The sequence below is a fragment of the Hippocampus guttulatus genome, chromosome 1 (genome assembly GCF_054856545.1).
Source record: "Hippocampus guttulatus isolate MCC_2025c chromosome 1, RoL_Hgut_1.0, whole genome shotgun sequence".
Taxonomy (NCBI): domain Eukaryota; kingdom Metazoa; phylum Chordata; class Actinopteri; order Syngnathiformes; family Syngnathidae; genus Hippocampus; species Hippocampus guttulatus.
In genome coordinates, this window is record NC_141261.1 from 30,319,604 (window position 1) to 30,334,232 (window position 14,629).

The following is a 14,629-nucleotide window of genomic DNA, read 5'->3' on the forward strand; positions in this document are numbered from 1 at the left end:
TGAAATGTTTTGGGAGGGTCGTGCGGGCGGGGTAAATAGAAATTCAAGCCTGCCTTTAAAGAGCAAAAATAATTAATACAAGAACAAACAATAAAGCAATAACTTGCAATGTGGGAGCAAGCCAGAGTACCAGAAGAAAGCCCACACAAGCATGAAGACAACATGAAAACTCCACAGAGGAATACCAGAGTTGAGCTCCGAACACTAAACTTCAGACTCTTGCAGCAGACATGCTAACCACTCGTCCAATGCACTCGCACCAGACGTGGGTGATGTCACGCATGCTATGATCATGACGTCTCTGAACCGCTGATGAAAGGAAACTGATTCTCTCTTCTTTCATCCATCACCGCTCCAAACAACACAGCGTTTGTAGGAATAAGATAAGAAAACCTTTCACAATGGAGAAATTCCCAATTCACAGCAGCAAAGTTATGAAAGGAAGAAGTAGAAGAACAAAATATAGGAGCTGCTATAAAGGCAGCTACTCTTGCGGCGCCAGCTTGAAGTCAAAATAACAAAGTAAAGACAACACAATGTTGCACTGTATGTTGCACATACAGCACATTTAACAATAAAGTTGTATTTGACTTGACTTGACAACACATAAGACACAGACAGTCGTGCAATCTTAACCACTTTTCTGCATCCTCTTTATTGTATGAAGCAGTTATAAATGAAAGAGGAGAGGATCAAAGCGTCCTCATAGCTGTAACAATTGTATTATTGTTGATGTTCTATGTTACATTGTATTGCTTTTTGCGCCTGTGAAAGTGTCATGTGAAAAGTGTGATCTATTAATAAAGACGTATGGTATTGTATTGTATTGTAGGTAGGTGGTAGGTGGCGTATGATCAATAAAAGTCCGTCCGCACACATAGGGCATCAGCAACATACTGTAGTTGGCATCAACTGGACGCCACTGTAAACATAAATTTTTGTTTTAATATGCCACGAGTGGATTTGATATCAAACGAAATGCGAGTGAAGTGCAGAAAAATCTTCTTTGGAAAAGACAGTAGCATGAGTTTGTCAAAGCCTTTCTGTGGAGGAAACTCACAATCTGGTGATGTCCATGGGCTCCAGACATCAAGATTGAAATTATGATTTTCGAATTACATCGGTTGTCCAAATATTGCCAATCCCACTTGGTTTATTTCAAATCCTCGCTAGTGCACAGAGGCAAAATCATGAAAACGGTCATGTTCCAACAACATTCTTAGCCTGGAGGAAACTTGATGGCAGTGGTGAGGGAAGTTTCAACTACAATAGTACACTACTCTGTAGAGCAGAATCACAGACTTACACAAAATTCGGTTAGTCCTGGGTTTTACAAATAATTCAGTGAGTGAATGAGGGTGTCAAATATCACACCGCCCTTGGAAAAAGTGATTTCATGAGCCAAAAATTCACTGAGCAGCTTTTTTCCCTAAGCGCATGCAAGTTTGTTTTCACAGTTAATTGTAATCTTCAACATCCTGTTTGCTTCAAATGAAAGACAGGTGTGCCTGAAGTAACCCCCCCCCCCCGAAAAAACAAAACAAAAAAGAGAGACCCAAGAGAACATCAACCACAGAACGAACAACAACACTTGCTTTCATCTTCAATTTAATTTTATTTTAAAAGGAAAATATACAATTCAATAAATATTGTGGCAACAACATCGGCAAGGTGACGTCAGCATTTGAGAAAACATGAAAAAGCACGCAGGCAGGACACAACATGAAACCAAAAATTTGGCTCACAGCACTGACATTAACTTGAGACATTTGAAAACTTAAGTCACGAGTACGTTATTACCTGTGTTTTTTTTTCTTTTCCAAACAGTTAAATTGCATGGCTTCAAAACCGGGCGTCAACCCGTTGACATGTTTTAACGTAGACCCTGATGACGCAGATTAAAACACGTACAGCAGGTTGTCTTTTGGCGCAAGTAAAAACTAATATGCAAGAACAAATCTTAGTTGTGTTACCTTGACTAATAACCAAACTAAGATGCTAACAGCGCTGTACATTAAGGCAACATTAGCACGAGCTGCTCTCTTCTGGAGGTGGGAAGTCAACCCTTGATGACTTTATAGTAAGATCATCTAAATATACACCAGTGGCTAGTAGCACATGGAAAACTGAAATCAATTGGCTAAGCTAGCAACCATGAGACATAGCCTTCCAGAAAAGATGCCTCTTTGGTCAACTGTCATCAAAGAGCCAGTTAATGCATTGCTACTGACTGCAAACAACATTGCCAATGTTAATTGTTAGCATAGTAATAAACAACAACAACAACAAAAACACCTTGATTGAGACTTATAGGCTAAATGGTATTTGTCTCTTACAAGGTTGGCTTGGCGAGGACTGACAACAGTCCACACACACCATGAATATATATACCACCCTGTCTTTTTAAAGAATCATTGCATATTTTACTGTAGCTTTACACAGGGCTTTATTTGTATATATTTGTTTTTGTTATTGAGGCAAATGAGACTTAATTTATGCATTTCCCAATTTGGCAGCTTTGAAATGCAACTAGTCAGCTGTCAAATAGGCTGCCAACAAAACATAAAAAACAAAAAAGTCAACAGCAAGAGGGCCAAGTTTGGTGCAGGACTGACACATAACGAATGTTGTGGTAAATATCTGCTGACAGAAAAGACCGGTGCACGGGGAATGGAAAGATGAATGGACCCTGTAGGCAGCAGCATCCCCTCATCTTTGGCATATTGGGAGATTGCAGTTGCCACTAAGTTGCTCTCAAAAAATCCTGAGGCTGAGGTACTTAAAAGTGAGGAAATTGACTTCATAGTCTCAATGAGTGGCTCTACTTTGTTAAATGTTTTTTGGGCAATACAGAGGTGTCAGACAGGGGCTGGATCCAACCCCGCGACATCATTCTACGTGGCCCACGAAGGCAAATCATGCGCGACGACTTCATGTTTCTTTCAAATTGTCTTCACTTTTGACACTACTGAAATATGAGATATTGTCAGCAATTTTTTTTTTTGCTACCCATCCCTCTTTGAAAAACACATTGGAAAAAGAGTTAAAAAAACCCTCAATCAAAAATCATTCACTGGCTTCTGATTTCAAAACTAGTTATCAATCAATGTGTTGTGCCTGTGTGATAATATAAGGCAGTCAGTCATTGATATGGGTTCACAGTCATAATGGACGACTTCATAACTATGAGAATTAGTTTGACCCCCCCTGGGGTCATGTTGAGTTGAGTAATAAAAATTGTTGGAACATTCTATGATTTCCAATTACAAACGATTTGGAAAACACGCCTCCTTGAGCATTTTCCCCCTTGGCTATTTAAAACGAATATTAAATAAATTTGAAATTGCTCACTAATTGACTCTTCATTTTACCAAACATTTCTTCGACCACCCAACCCTAGTGGAGACATGCAATTTCCAGAACAACCCCATCATGGGAAAGTGACGCTGTTCTACACCAATGACTTCACATTAGACAACATATCGCAGACGGGACGAACAGCATCTTCATTGTGCCGGGCTGCCGCGAATTGACAGACAATGTGTTGCTCTGAAGCCCAGCGCCAACCGCATCAGCAATTCTTTGCCACTTTTAGTTGCGACCCCACCCAACAGTAGCCTCATCACGACGTCACACGTTCTTTTGAGCGTTCCAATGACATCACTTTTCTAATTTAGCTCCTGTGGGCGTGGCCTGAATCCGCTTTGTTCTCCTGCAGGAAGCAGGAAGTAACCCACTTCCCGAGCAGGTAGCACGCTGACAGATAACTTCCTCGACAGCCCGGGAGGGGGCCGTATAGAGCGGGACGCGACTTTGACTTGTCATTGGTGCAGCGTGTTGCGGGAACTTGTACATGAATTGAATCTTATAATGCTCCTTTCCAGGCACAAAATGGGTCTTTCTCCCACAGGAAAGAGGCGTTCCCCGTAGTTTCCTGCTTGCTCCATGCTCAGTCCCCCATCCCGTCAGTCTATTCCCCCTCAGTTTGATCAGTCACATGACAGAGCAACTTCTGGCCTTGTCCTTGCGGAGGTCTGAGGCCACAGCTGCTAGGTCGGGTCTGCCAGGCATGTGTGAAATCCTCTTAGTGGCGCGGGCGGTCTTGCCGCGCTTGACATTTTTGCCATTTTTGTTGACGCAGGCCAGGGTGGCCACGTGGAAAATGTCCCGCACACTGTTCTCCGATTGCTGAGCCGAGCACTCGATGTAGGGCGCGGAGATCTGCTTGGCCATGCTGGAGCCCTGTGGAGGAGAGCGGATGGTCAATGATGGATGGGGAGCGGTTTTGCTCTTCCAGCTTAAAGGCAGGGCACGAAAAGCTTGATTTGAAACTTTGGCGTACCTGGTCATATGACACGGGGGTCTGCCGGTGGTTCGAGAGCTCGACTAGTGTGTTCAGGTCAGTGCGTAGGTCTGACTTACAGCCAACCAACAGCATCTTAGTGTTGGGACAAAACTCCAGGATCTCCCCCTTCCACTGTGGGGAAATTTAAACAAAGTCTCAAATGAAGGACACGGAACTGATGCTGGAATATAAGAAACATCTGCTGGTTCTTCTTGATTTCTCGCTGGATTTTGAGGTACAAAGGTCAGGACTGCAACTTCCTCGTGCCACAAAGGCTTTGAACCCTGGGGTGGAGGGGGCAGGGGAGAGCGCTACAAACAATCTCGATGTTTCCTTCCTGACAACAACGGACGCTTTGTGATGGATCTCTTAGGGCTTCAATCTGAGACGAAACAGTCGGGGGATCAAGTTCGCCGGATATAAAAGGGTAATCGTATTGCACAATGACTCAACTGCAACACGCAGGTCACCTGACACTTGGACTACTTCTGTAGCAGACGCATTCTACAAGTTTGACAAAAGTTGTTACTAATCCTTTGCACGGGTGATAAAGAGGTGGAAGTAGCCTCGGGTCGTTTTCAATTTTACTTTGGAAGGGTTTACAATCTCCTCTCCCTTCTGAGTCTGGTACATGATAAGGAAAAATTTTATGCAGAACAAATGGGATAATAAATAAAATAAATGTTCCAGTACATTGTTCGGTACTTTGGGCCAAAAACTCCACCTTGTAACTTTTATTTGAACGGCAACGACAAACGGGGCGTTTTGGCGAGTATTGTGCATCAGGCCCATTGTGCTCGGGTGCGGGCCTGCGTTCCACAATAATGTCACTCGTGGCCAAATGCTGATCCAGGGGGCCGGTTCCACGAAAACATTTCCATCAAGCAGGCCAGTTCAGCTCGCCGCAGTACCGTAGAGGCAACAACAAACAGGGCGTAATTGGCGAGTGTTGTGCAAAAGTCACAAAGTAATATGTTGTTATTTTGTGGGAAATCCCTTTGCATTTTTTTTTTTGAGCAGAGCCGTGTCTGGGAAACAGACATTCCACCGGTGTGATGACTGATATTTATACACCGTAGCGTGTGGAAATCAGCTTGAAAAGCCACAATCAGCAGATAAAAAAACCACAGCCACTCCACAGTTCCATATCACATTTGTGGAAATGTGTCACATCCTTTCAGCTACGTCAACCAAAATGTCACACGGCGCGCTGACAGCTTGACTGATTTCAGACTTTTGATCCGGAAAAAAATGTCTTCTTGCCGGCGGATCAAACGCAACCAACAGCTGTATTGTAGACACACATAGAGGGGCTTAATGAAGGGATACTGTATATTCATCAAAGACAACTGACCTTCTTCAGAACGCTGTCGAGGGTTTCGGGGCGACTGATGTCAAAGCACAGGAGCACCGCGTCTGAGTCTGGATACGAGAGAGGCCTCACATTGTCATAGTATGGAGAACCTGAAAGAAAGAGAAATGAAGAGATGGATTAAACGCACGAATCGACTCTAGGTTCTCATGTCACACCCTCTTTCCAGGTGGGTAGAAAAATTGGTGTCATTTCTCTGCGGTTCATTGGTCAAGTGAGAATGCAATCATTGGATGCACGCCAAAGAAGCAGACTGAGATCTTCTTTATGAAGCAGCATTGTTCTTCTGGAAATGTGAGTATCGTCATCTAAGATTTCTCAAATCGGTTTGTGAGTGTGTCCATAGGTTGGGAATTTCAGTCAAATTCTCAACAGCTAACGTGCGACACACAACACGTTAGAAAAAGAAGAACGGGTCGCCAAATGAGGCAAAGACCGTAGGTTACTACTGAAGGTATTTCAGGATCAGCCAATTATAGATTGAGCGTCAACAGGAAAGAAAAAGAAAATCAGCCAGCATCAGGTATTTTTCACCAACAACGAATAGTGGAAAGTCGTCTTCACTTGAGGGAGGAACCCATTCCTGAGCTCCAAAAATAACAATGTACACACAAAGGAATGCACTTCAGTTGGTTACATGACATAATCCATAGCAACGGAGAGAAAAACAAATAACGCATAAAATATGCTGACTATCGCAAGATCCTTCTCGGGGGGGGGGGGGGCAGCAGAGAAATCAAACCTCAGAGCGAGAAAACAACTCCCTCCTCAAATCGAAGCCATATGGGATGGAGACGCCCTTTCTACCCGACAGACATCATGGTCAGGAAGTGCTTTGGGGCTGGGGAAGGGGGGAGGGGTAATGTCAAGGTGAGGCAAGATCACATGACAAGTTATGGCAGACCACACACAAATGGCTGCCAAAAATCTGGGGAATTTTGTTATGGGGAATGGAAGTCTCCCCTGGGAGGTCCGTTTCCAAACACTGAACAGCGAGGAATGCACGCGCGCGCACACACACACGCACGCGCGCTCTCTTAATTCAAACACTCTGGGTGGGGGCACCATTTCAACAACCCCCACTTCCTTTCAGGTGAAATAAAACAGTGACACGGGCTGATGGATACGTGAACCCAGTCGCCCATTGGGAGAGTCAGCCTTGTCATCCATCATTTGTGGGTGTCACATAATCAATAATGTTTCACTTTGGACTTGGCAGTGATGAATAAATACATAGATTGACTACCCCGTATTGTGTATCACATATAACACGCCGCAGTTCGACCGTGCATATTAGCATAAACACTCTGAAATGCACAATATGGCCACGTGCTGGAGCGCAAAATGGGTCCACCTTGTCCCAAATGTCTTGATGATGGAAAATAGATGCAAATGCGTATTTTGAACTGGTCTGTCCAAACAGGGCACCGTCAAATCTGTCTGCAGAACTACTTTTTATTTTTAATTTTTTAACCAGAGTTAAACACATGACGGACCTCTCTGTGGTATAGGAGGCAATCTTGGCAGCGTGTTAAAGAAGTGGATAGATGCGTGTTTATGTTGAAATATGATGGGGTGTTATGTTTGAGGGAATCAGGCCCATTGTGCTCCATTGGCAGGCCTGCAGTTCCACAATATCACTTGCTGCCAAATGTTGATCCAGGGGGCCGGTTCCACGAAAACATTTCCACCAAGCGCGCCCGTTCAACTTGCCACAGTACAGCGTAGGATATTTAACTGATCTGGTTGATGTTTTCGCCACAGGGTGTGTCAGCTATGTAAATGGAGTGAAATCATAGCAGTGGGATGCAGCGTAACCTGCCAGTGATGTCAACCGAGAAGAATGCAACACAGTCAACAAGAACCAAAAATGGAGGGCATCCCGTATCGGGTGCTCATACGTTCTTCATGTGATGTTTAATAATATCTCATTTCCATTTCCACAGTGGAATGATGATTCTCTATAAGGCAATCAATTAATGGGTACCGTACCTTGCCAGCGCCGCAGTACAGATGAGCGGTTTTGATAACACTTTTGAAAAGAAAAATAATTACACAATGACCAGATTTAAATTGTACAAGTGGGTGGAAACGGTGCCTTGGTGTCCCAATGATATTCGGTTTGTGACGTGGTCAGTGTCATGGCTGAAACCGCACAGAACACAGTCCTCTCATGCTGGGCTTTCCGCATGATGTGTTTCAGATGAAATGACCAGTTTTGTTTTCCCTTGGACCCTCCACGTGTAGTTCGTTGAAGGAAGACATTGACTCGAGGTTTGATCAGTTAAGCAAAAGCTCGAACTCTTAGCAGGCATTATCGTCCCTTTATGTCAAGGAAGAATTAGAGATCAACCGCAGGAATTTATTTTTTAACGGCTGTCTTGTTCAAACATATCACACTGTTTCAACATTTTCTTTTTCCCTCCATCATTCAGTTGCTGGAACCAATGAATGGAAATACAAGCCCCCGTGACTGAAAGGGTTAGAGACAAAGAGACAAAAAAAACAGTGAAAAGAAACGAGGACCCCAAAAATGGTTCTCACAGCAGCATACACTCACACAGACCCCCCCCACACACACACACACACAGGTGACTGCTATGTAATTAGCTTCTGACATTGTTCTAACGGGAACAGTAAATCTAAAATAAGATACATTCCTGGTGCTCTGGTGCTCCATCCTGACAGACTATGAACACCATAGACAACACTGGCTTGTTGAGACAGATAGTTGTGCGATCTAACACAAACACGCTGTCCTGGAGTTAGCCACAAAAGACGTATGGAATGACCGACTGATTTCATGCATAGCTATCATAGCTGAGCTTAAGCGGAGGAGCGTAGAATATGTGTGTGTGTGTGTGTGTGTGTGTGCGCGTGTGTTTGTGTGTGTGTGTGTGTGCGCGCGCACATGTGTGCATGCGGTGTTGATCCACCTGTGGAAAGAGTAATAGGTACGTACTGGATTTGAAGCCCACGGAGCTTATATAATCACTTGCTCAACTCCGACACAAAGGCTCCATGCAAGATGTGATTGTTAACCCTGACATTGCGAAGCAGCAAAATAAGAAACAAAAGGCAAATTCATCATAAAATGCACCAGGATGGGGCAATGTTTAACAAAGTTCAGTTGATTTCAAAGTAACAAAGTTCGATTGCAAATGACTTGAATAGTTACCTTCAGCTGATGTCGACAACACTGCTTAACATGAAAATGACACCCGGTTTTGCATTTTTAATGGTGACATTTAAGAATAAAGTTGTTTTGTTTAAAATAAAACAAACACAAATAACAAAAACACACATAAATGGCCTACTTGTTTTTTTAATTAAATATACGTTTTTAAAAGTCTTTCAAGACTTAACTATAAATACATGTTATAACAAAACTTACAATAAAAACGGTCTTTTTTACTTGACATATTTAACTATTAACATTGGAATGGCAAAACTTAACATTTTTAATGTGCATTGTCAATAACGAGAACAATTTGGGGACCACCTGCAGTCACATAATCTGGTGGGACTTTTGCTCTAAGCTTAAATGCATAATGCAATGCTGCCTGCCACTTTTTTTATTTGACAAAGGTTACGGAAGCTAGATAACACTCTGTCGACAGCACAGAGTGTGCAGCAAACGTTAATATTTTCGTTTTCAGCTGACACGAACAAAAAAAAACAAACAGCGACAGTATTTCCAGCTTGAAAACGCAAATCTCTCCCCTTCCTCCATTGTTGCTGATGTGGTACAGCGTAGACGCACGAGTTGTTGACGCGCTGAAAATCTGACATGCGCATATGCGACGTGACTCCATTGAGTGTGAAGTTGTGGGAGCCACAATGCCTCGTTTCAAATAGTATAGACTCGAGTCCCCCTTTTGTACAAGTTCAATAAGCTGTACAGCTGTTTGCCGAGTGCGTTTAGTGAATATGAGGGTGATCGGTATCTGGCCTATTTTATTCATTATTTACTATTTGTTTTGTTGCATGTACAATATGTGCGTGAGTAACCAAGGTAGCTGAAAAATATTTGTCTTTTTTTTAAAGTCAAATGTTGCTCACTGCTGCAACCCGGAGGCAATTCATGGTAACTGTCTTTCGAGATCAAAGACATTTTCCCAGCTGAAATTCTAGCATCACTTTACTATCAAAGTAAATAAGCACGACATTGGAACATGATGTGAGTTTGAAAAGTAACTTTAGTCTGATTACTAGGAAAAGTAATGCGTTAGATTAGTCGTTTCTAGAAAACGTTTGGAGTTATTCATCTATTTTTCGAAAAGCCTGAAGTTCATTGATACCCGCATCGAGGAAAAAAATGGAAAAATGTGGGAAAAGAAGACAAGATACACATCACAAGGGAACTTTGTTTTTTAGTTGTGACATAATCCGGCCCGCAACAAGGCGAGGCTGAGGGCACTGCCTTTCATTTTGTGCACTCTGGGATTTCCTGCCAATTGACTAATTCATCCGTGATTCCATTTGTCCGTGTTGGACGAGTGAACCACGCCACTTCAATTTCATCCCGCTAAGGATCCGGACCTGGGGACACAATCGGGTTCTTTGTCCAGCGGATGGCGAAACCTCTCGTCCGAGGAATGCCAGACATGCGGCTTTAATTCGAGCCCCGAAACGTGATCCCGTGCAACAATGGCTGCCGACAGGGGAAGGGAGCACATTCCCAGGAATACTTGTTGCGATGTGGGAGGCTCATCTGAGTCCTACTTTGACCTGGTCTCAGACTGCAGGTATTCACTCACTGTTAAATAAAGACTGCTCACGAGAATAAAGACCAACAAGGGAGGATGGGCAAATGGAGGGAAGCGCAGACTGTCAGGGGTCTGCCTTGATGACCTAAATTAGTCCTATCTCACCCGCCATCATTAAACCCACACTGCTTATTAGTTTGCCCCTAGGGCACAACAAAGACCCCCCACCATATATGTGTGTGTAGGTGTTTTGTAGCAGGGGGTGGGAGCTCAGAGATTGTGTTTGACTTCATTTATGTGTCCTGCCCTTTATCTCAGCATGCCGGCCTTTGTTTGAGTGCGCATGAGGACGTGGCACATAACGGATCGATCGGGAGGCCAAGGCTCTGTCAGCAAGTGTCCGTGAGCCAGGGTGGGGGTTGAAATTGAGGTGGGCTCCGAGTGCTATCTCGCAACGTCAAAGAAAACACCTCCTCAAACGCCTTGAAAGAGACAAACCGATTTCTATGAAGGAGAGAGAAAAGAAAACTGTCCCTGGGCGACACGCTGCTAGAAAACGCGCTTCCTTTTCTTCGCCTTTCACAAGTCACACAAACAGTGGGCGTGAAGGAATTCCAAATGTGAGCAATATTTGACAGATGTTTCTTCTCCTATTTCCCTTAAGGAAATATGTCCGACCTATACGCCGCTCTTGCCTCTTCGAGAGGGATTTGCCTGTTGGCAGTCTTGTTTCTTTAAGGCGGACAAATAGTTTGAGGTCTAAAAAAAGTTGCTCAAACACCACTGAGGAATTCCAAACCTGAGAAGAGCAACAGCTGGCTGTCTGCTTGGTCCCACCCATCCGCATTTTCATCACCCACCTCGTCACTACTTCCTCACCCCCTATAACATATGTTGCATTTGCGCCTGATGGACTGACTTGACTGTTGCGCTTTTCACTGCTCAGACATTGATGAATGTGAGCGGGGTTGTTTCCACCCCCCCAAAACACACACGCACACACGTTGCCACAGCTCATTTGGCCCCTGATCGCAAAGTCTACAAAACAAGAGATTGAAAAAAAAAACCTGGAGGCAGTACATATGTTGCAAGACTTGACTTTTCTCAAAACTAGGCAGATTTCCAAAAGTGTGTTGCCCAGATGTCAAATGACTGTGGTGCGTTTTTGTTTGCATACCATTTGCTTTACCGGTCAGTCCAAATGACTCCGATTCTTATCTACAAATTTAACAGAAAATGTAAATGCTTTGTCATGGCTACATGTTGGGACGTATCCGGGGAACACGCGCCAATCTATTTAGAGTGCTTAGAGTGAGGTCAGTTTCAGGAAAGATGCGCCTTTCAAGTCGCGCAAAACCACAGTCATGCATCACATCACAATACATCCGTTTAGCCAGCATCAAAGGACGAAAAGTCTTCTGCTTTTTCTCTGACGTTTTTCTTTCAAATAAAGGAGCAGTCTCAACAAGGGGTGCCAAGAGTTGAACATGGGAGGGGAACAATAGGCCCCACTCACCAAAAGCAAGGGAAGCAAGCCCCAGTCCAAGCCTTAAAACTAGCATCGCCATATGTGTAGTCATTTTCACCCACACTAAAAGAAATAACTTAATTGTTTCGACGTCTTCTTGGAGAAATGTGTTTTCAAAGCTTTCAACGTGTCTAAACACATTCATGAAACAGAGACGTGAACATGTTCTTACCCGAGGTGTCCCACAGGCTGAGTTCAATCCTCTGCGTGTCGATTTCAAAACTGGCCGTGTAGTTCTCAAACACAGTGGGGACATAACTCTGCCGGGACCCAAACACAGCGCAATGTTAGCACAAGACTCGCTGCATCCTCGCACGCCCCGCCACCAATTCAACCCATGCACTGTACATCCGCGCACGCAACATGGAAGGGAGGATCTGCGCAAGGCATTGCCGTCGTCATCGCATCCACAGTCTGTGCGTGCTGATGATGCACCTCACCCCCATCATGTTGTTAAAAAGGTTCTCACCTCTGGGAAACAGTCCTTGGCGAACACGTGAAGCAGCGCGGTCTTCCCGCACTGGCTGTCTCCCACCACCACGATCTTACACTTCACACTCGGACTCGGATCCATGGCGGATTTCACGGAGAGTTTCTGAGACGGACGTCTTTCCTTCATTGATTCCCGCCGGGGAGTGACAATGATTTGAAAACAAACAAACAAAAAAAGAGTCCACGTTTTTGGTGCGTGCGGATGCTAGACACCGTCTCACTGACGAACTCCCGGAGTTGTCTGCGCCTGCTCGAAGCCGGTGGGAACGTACCCGGCTCGCTCTTATAGGGCGCTGGAAACCAACGATGGTAGGCGGCGCCCCCCGCCCTCTCTCCTCCCTCGCGTGCAGCTCGGGCCTCTTCGGTGAGCCTCTTCCGCACAGGCAACGCACAGCTCGCTGCAGTGCTGTCTGCGCTATGGCACCCCCTCCTGGTTTTAAGTGTCCAAAAATGTTGACGAGTACAGTACACCAGGAGGTCCTCCTCGGTTTTCGCTCTCCAGTTTCCACCAGAGGCGATTGCTCTTAGACTGCAAGGGAAGCTCAGCTTCCCTTAAAATATCAAAAAATAAGTGATCAAATATAGGTGTGTACATACAATTGTGTGTACATGCCATTGACTAAATATACGCTACAATGCGCTCAGCTTTTATTCCGAATCAGCTTCTTATTACTGGTTACGACGCGACTCTCTTCTCATTCATTCCCGCAGGTTCACTGTGCTTTAAACTGTGTGGACGCTGAGCGTCTCGGGAGTTCAGAGCCGGTTGTCCCAATGCATTGAAATGAGATGAGTCATTGGATAAACGCTGGTTTTGTCCCGCCCGCCGGACGCTCAGCGTCTCTGGGAGTCGACGGACAGTGGGCGTGTATCGGCTGACCCGCACGCTGAGCTTTTCTGCATGATGATTGGATGATCTGTCTGAGGCTGAATCTCTTTTTGATTGACAGCAAAATGAGCCAATCACCGCCACTGCTCTCCACCTACCATGCTTGATGGTGACGAACTGTGCCACTTTGGGCCTGAAATGTTAATGGCTCAAACACACGCACACACACACACACACACACACACACACACACACACACACACACACACACACACACACACACACACACATACCGTTATGGATTCGTTTCGTTTTTGTCGTTTTCCTACAGAGTGGTGTTTTTTGGGAAATTCAAAAAGGAGAAATACTGGCGTCTACAGCGTAGCAATACTGACACTGAAATGTAGTTAAATACAAGAGTAAAACGTCAAAATATGTTTTTTCTTCTCTTCGTCAATAATGGTATTCAATATCCTTTGTGATACTTTGGCTCAACATTAAAAACGTCTCCCCACAAAAAAATATTTCCCCCCTTTTATTTGTGTTCTTTCTGAGACAAAAACCCCCCACACATCACACATCACGTTTAAAAAAAAATACAGCTTGCTCAACCTTCGCTTCTTTGACTTTGAAAAGTCAAATGCGTAACAAATCTAATTAATTTAAGCAATCAGAGCATCTGAAAACCCCCCTAAATCTTACTGTGTTTCTTTTAGATTGGTTGGAGAATTTTTGAACACAGGAAGCTGGTGTTTTTAGGCTGGCACAAGACACAATATATGCATGATAAATCATTCTTGTAGAGGTCATCATCAAACATTTCGATAAGACTGGGAAAATCTTGCTTCTGTGACTGTGTTGCTGTCCTTGGTAACGCTCCTTTCACATTCATCATGTCGCTGCTGTCCCTGTTTTTTTTTCTTTCTGCCTTATAAAACATTCACCTGAATCAATCAAGATCTTAACAGCAGTTAACTTCACATCTCTCTATTTATGTCTTTTCTGATGTTGTGACCTCATTCAGGGAGGTTGAAAACTGTTCAAAAAAAGTGCAGATATAATTTTCAAATGTTGGAAATATAAGAAAAAAATATTTTTCAAACAGTCTCAAGGAAATTACAGATAAGATAAGAAAACCTTTATTGGTCTCGCAATGGAGAAATTCCAGATTCACAGCTGCAAAGTTATGAAAGGAAGAAGTAGAACAACAAAATACAGGAGCTGCTGGAAAGGCAGCCACTCACGCGGCGCCATTTTTGAAGTCAAAATAACAAAAATAACACAACACAACACATAGGACACAGACAGTCGTGCAATCTTCACCACTTTTCTGCATACACTTTGTTCTCTGAAG

At 44.0% G+C, this 14,629-nt stretch overlaps 1 protein-coding gene across 1 annotated transcript; it reads right to left on the reverse strand.

Annotated features, from left to right (window-relative positions):
- Positions 1-1,591: 1,591 nt before the first annotated feature.
- Positions 1,592-12,720, reverse strand: rnd3a (Rho family GTPase 3a). Its single transcript, XM_086125814.1, has 5 exons — positions 12,424-12,720; positions 12,127-12,214; positions 5,700-5,809; positions 4,343-4,477; positions 1,592-4,242 (listed from the first exon to the last, which is right to left on the reverse strand). The coding sequence occupies exons 1-5, from the start codon at positions 12,571-12,573 to the stop codon at positions 3,994-3,996; spliced, it is 732 nt and encodes a 243-aa protein (XP_085981940.1). The 5' UTR covers positions 12,574-12,720; the 3' UTR covers positions 1,592-3,993.
- Between the last annotated feature and the right edge of the window lie 1,909 nt (positions 12,721-14,629).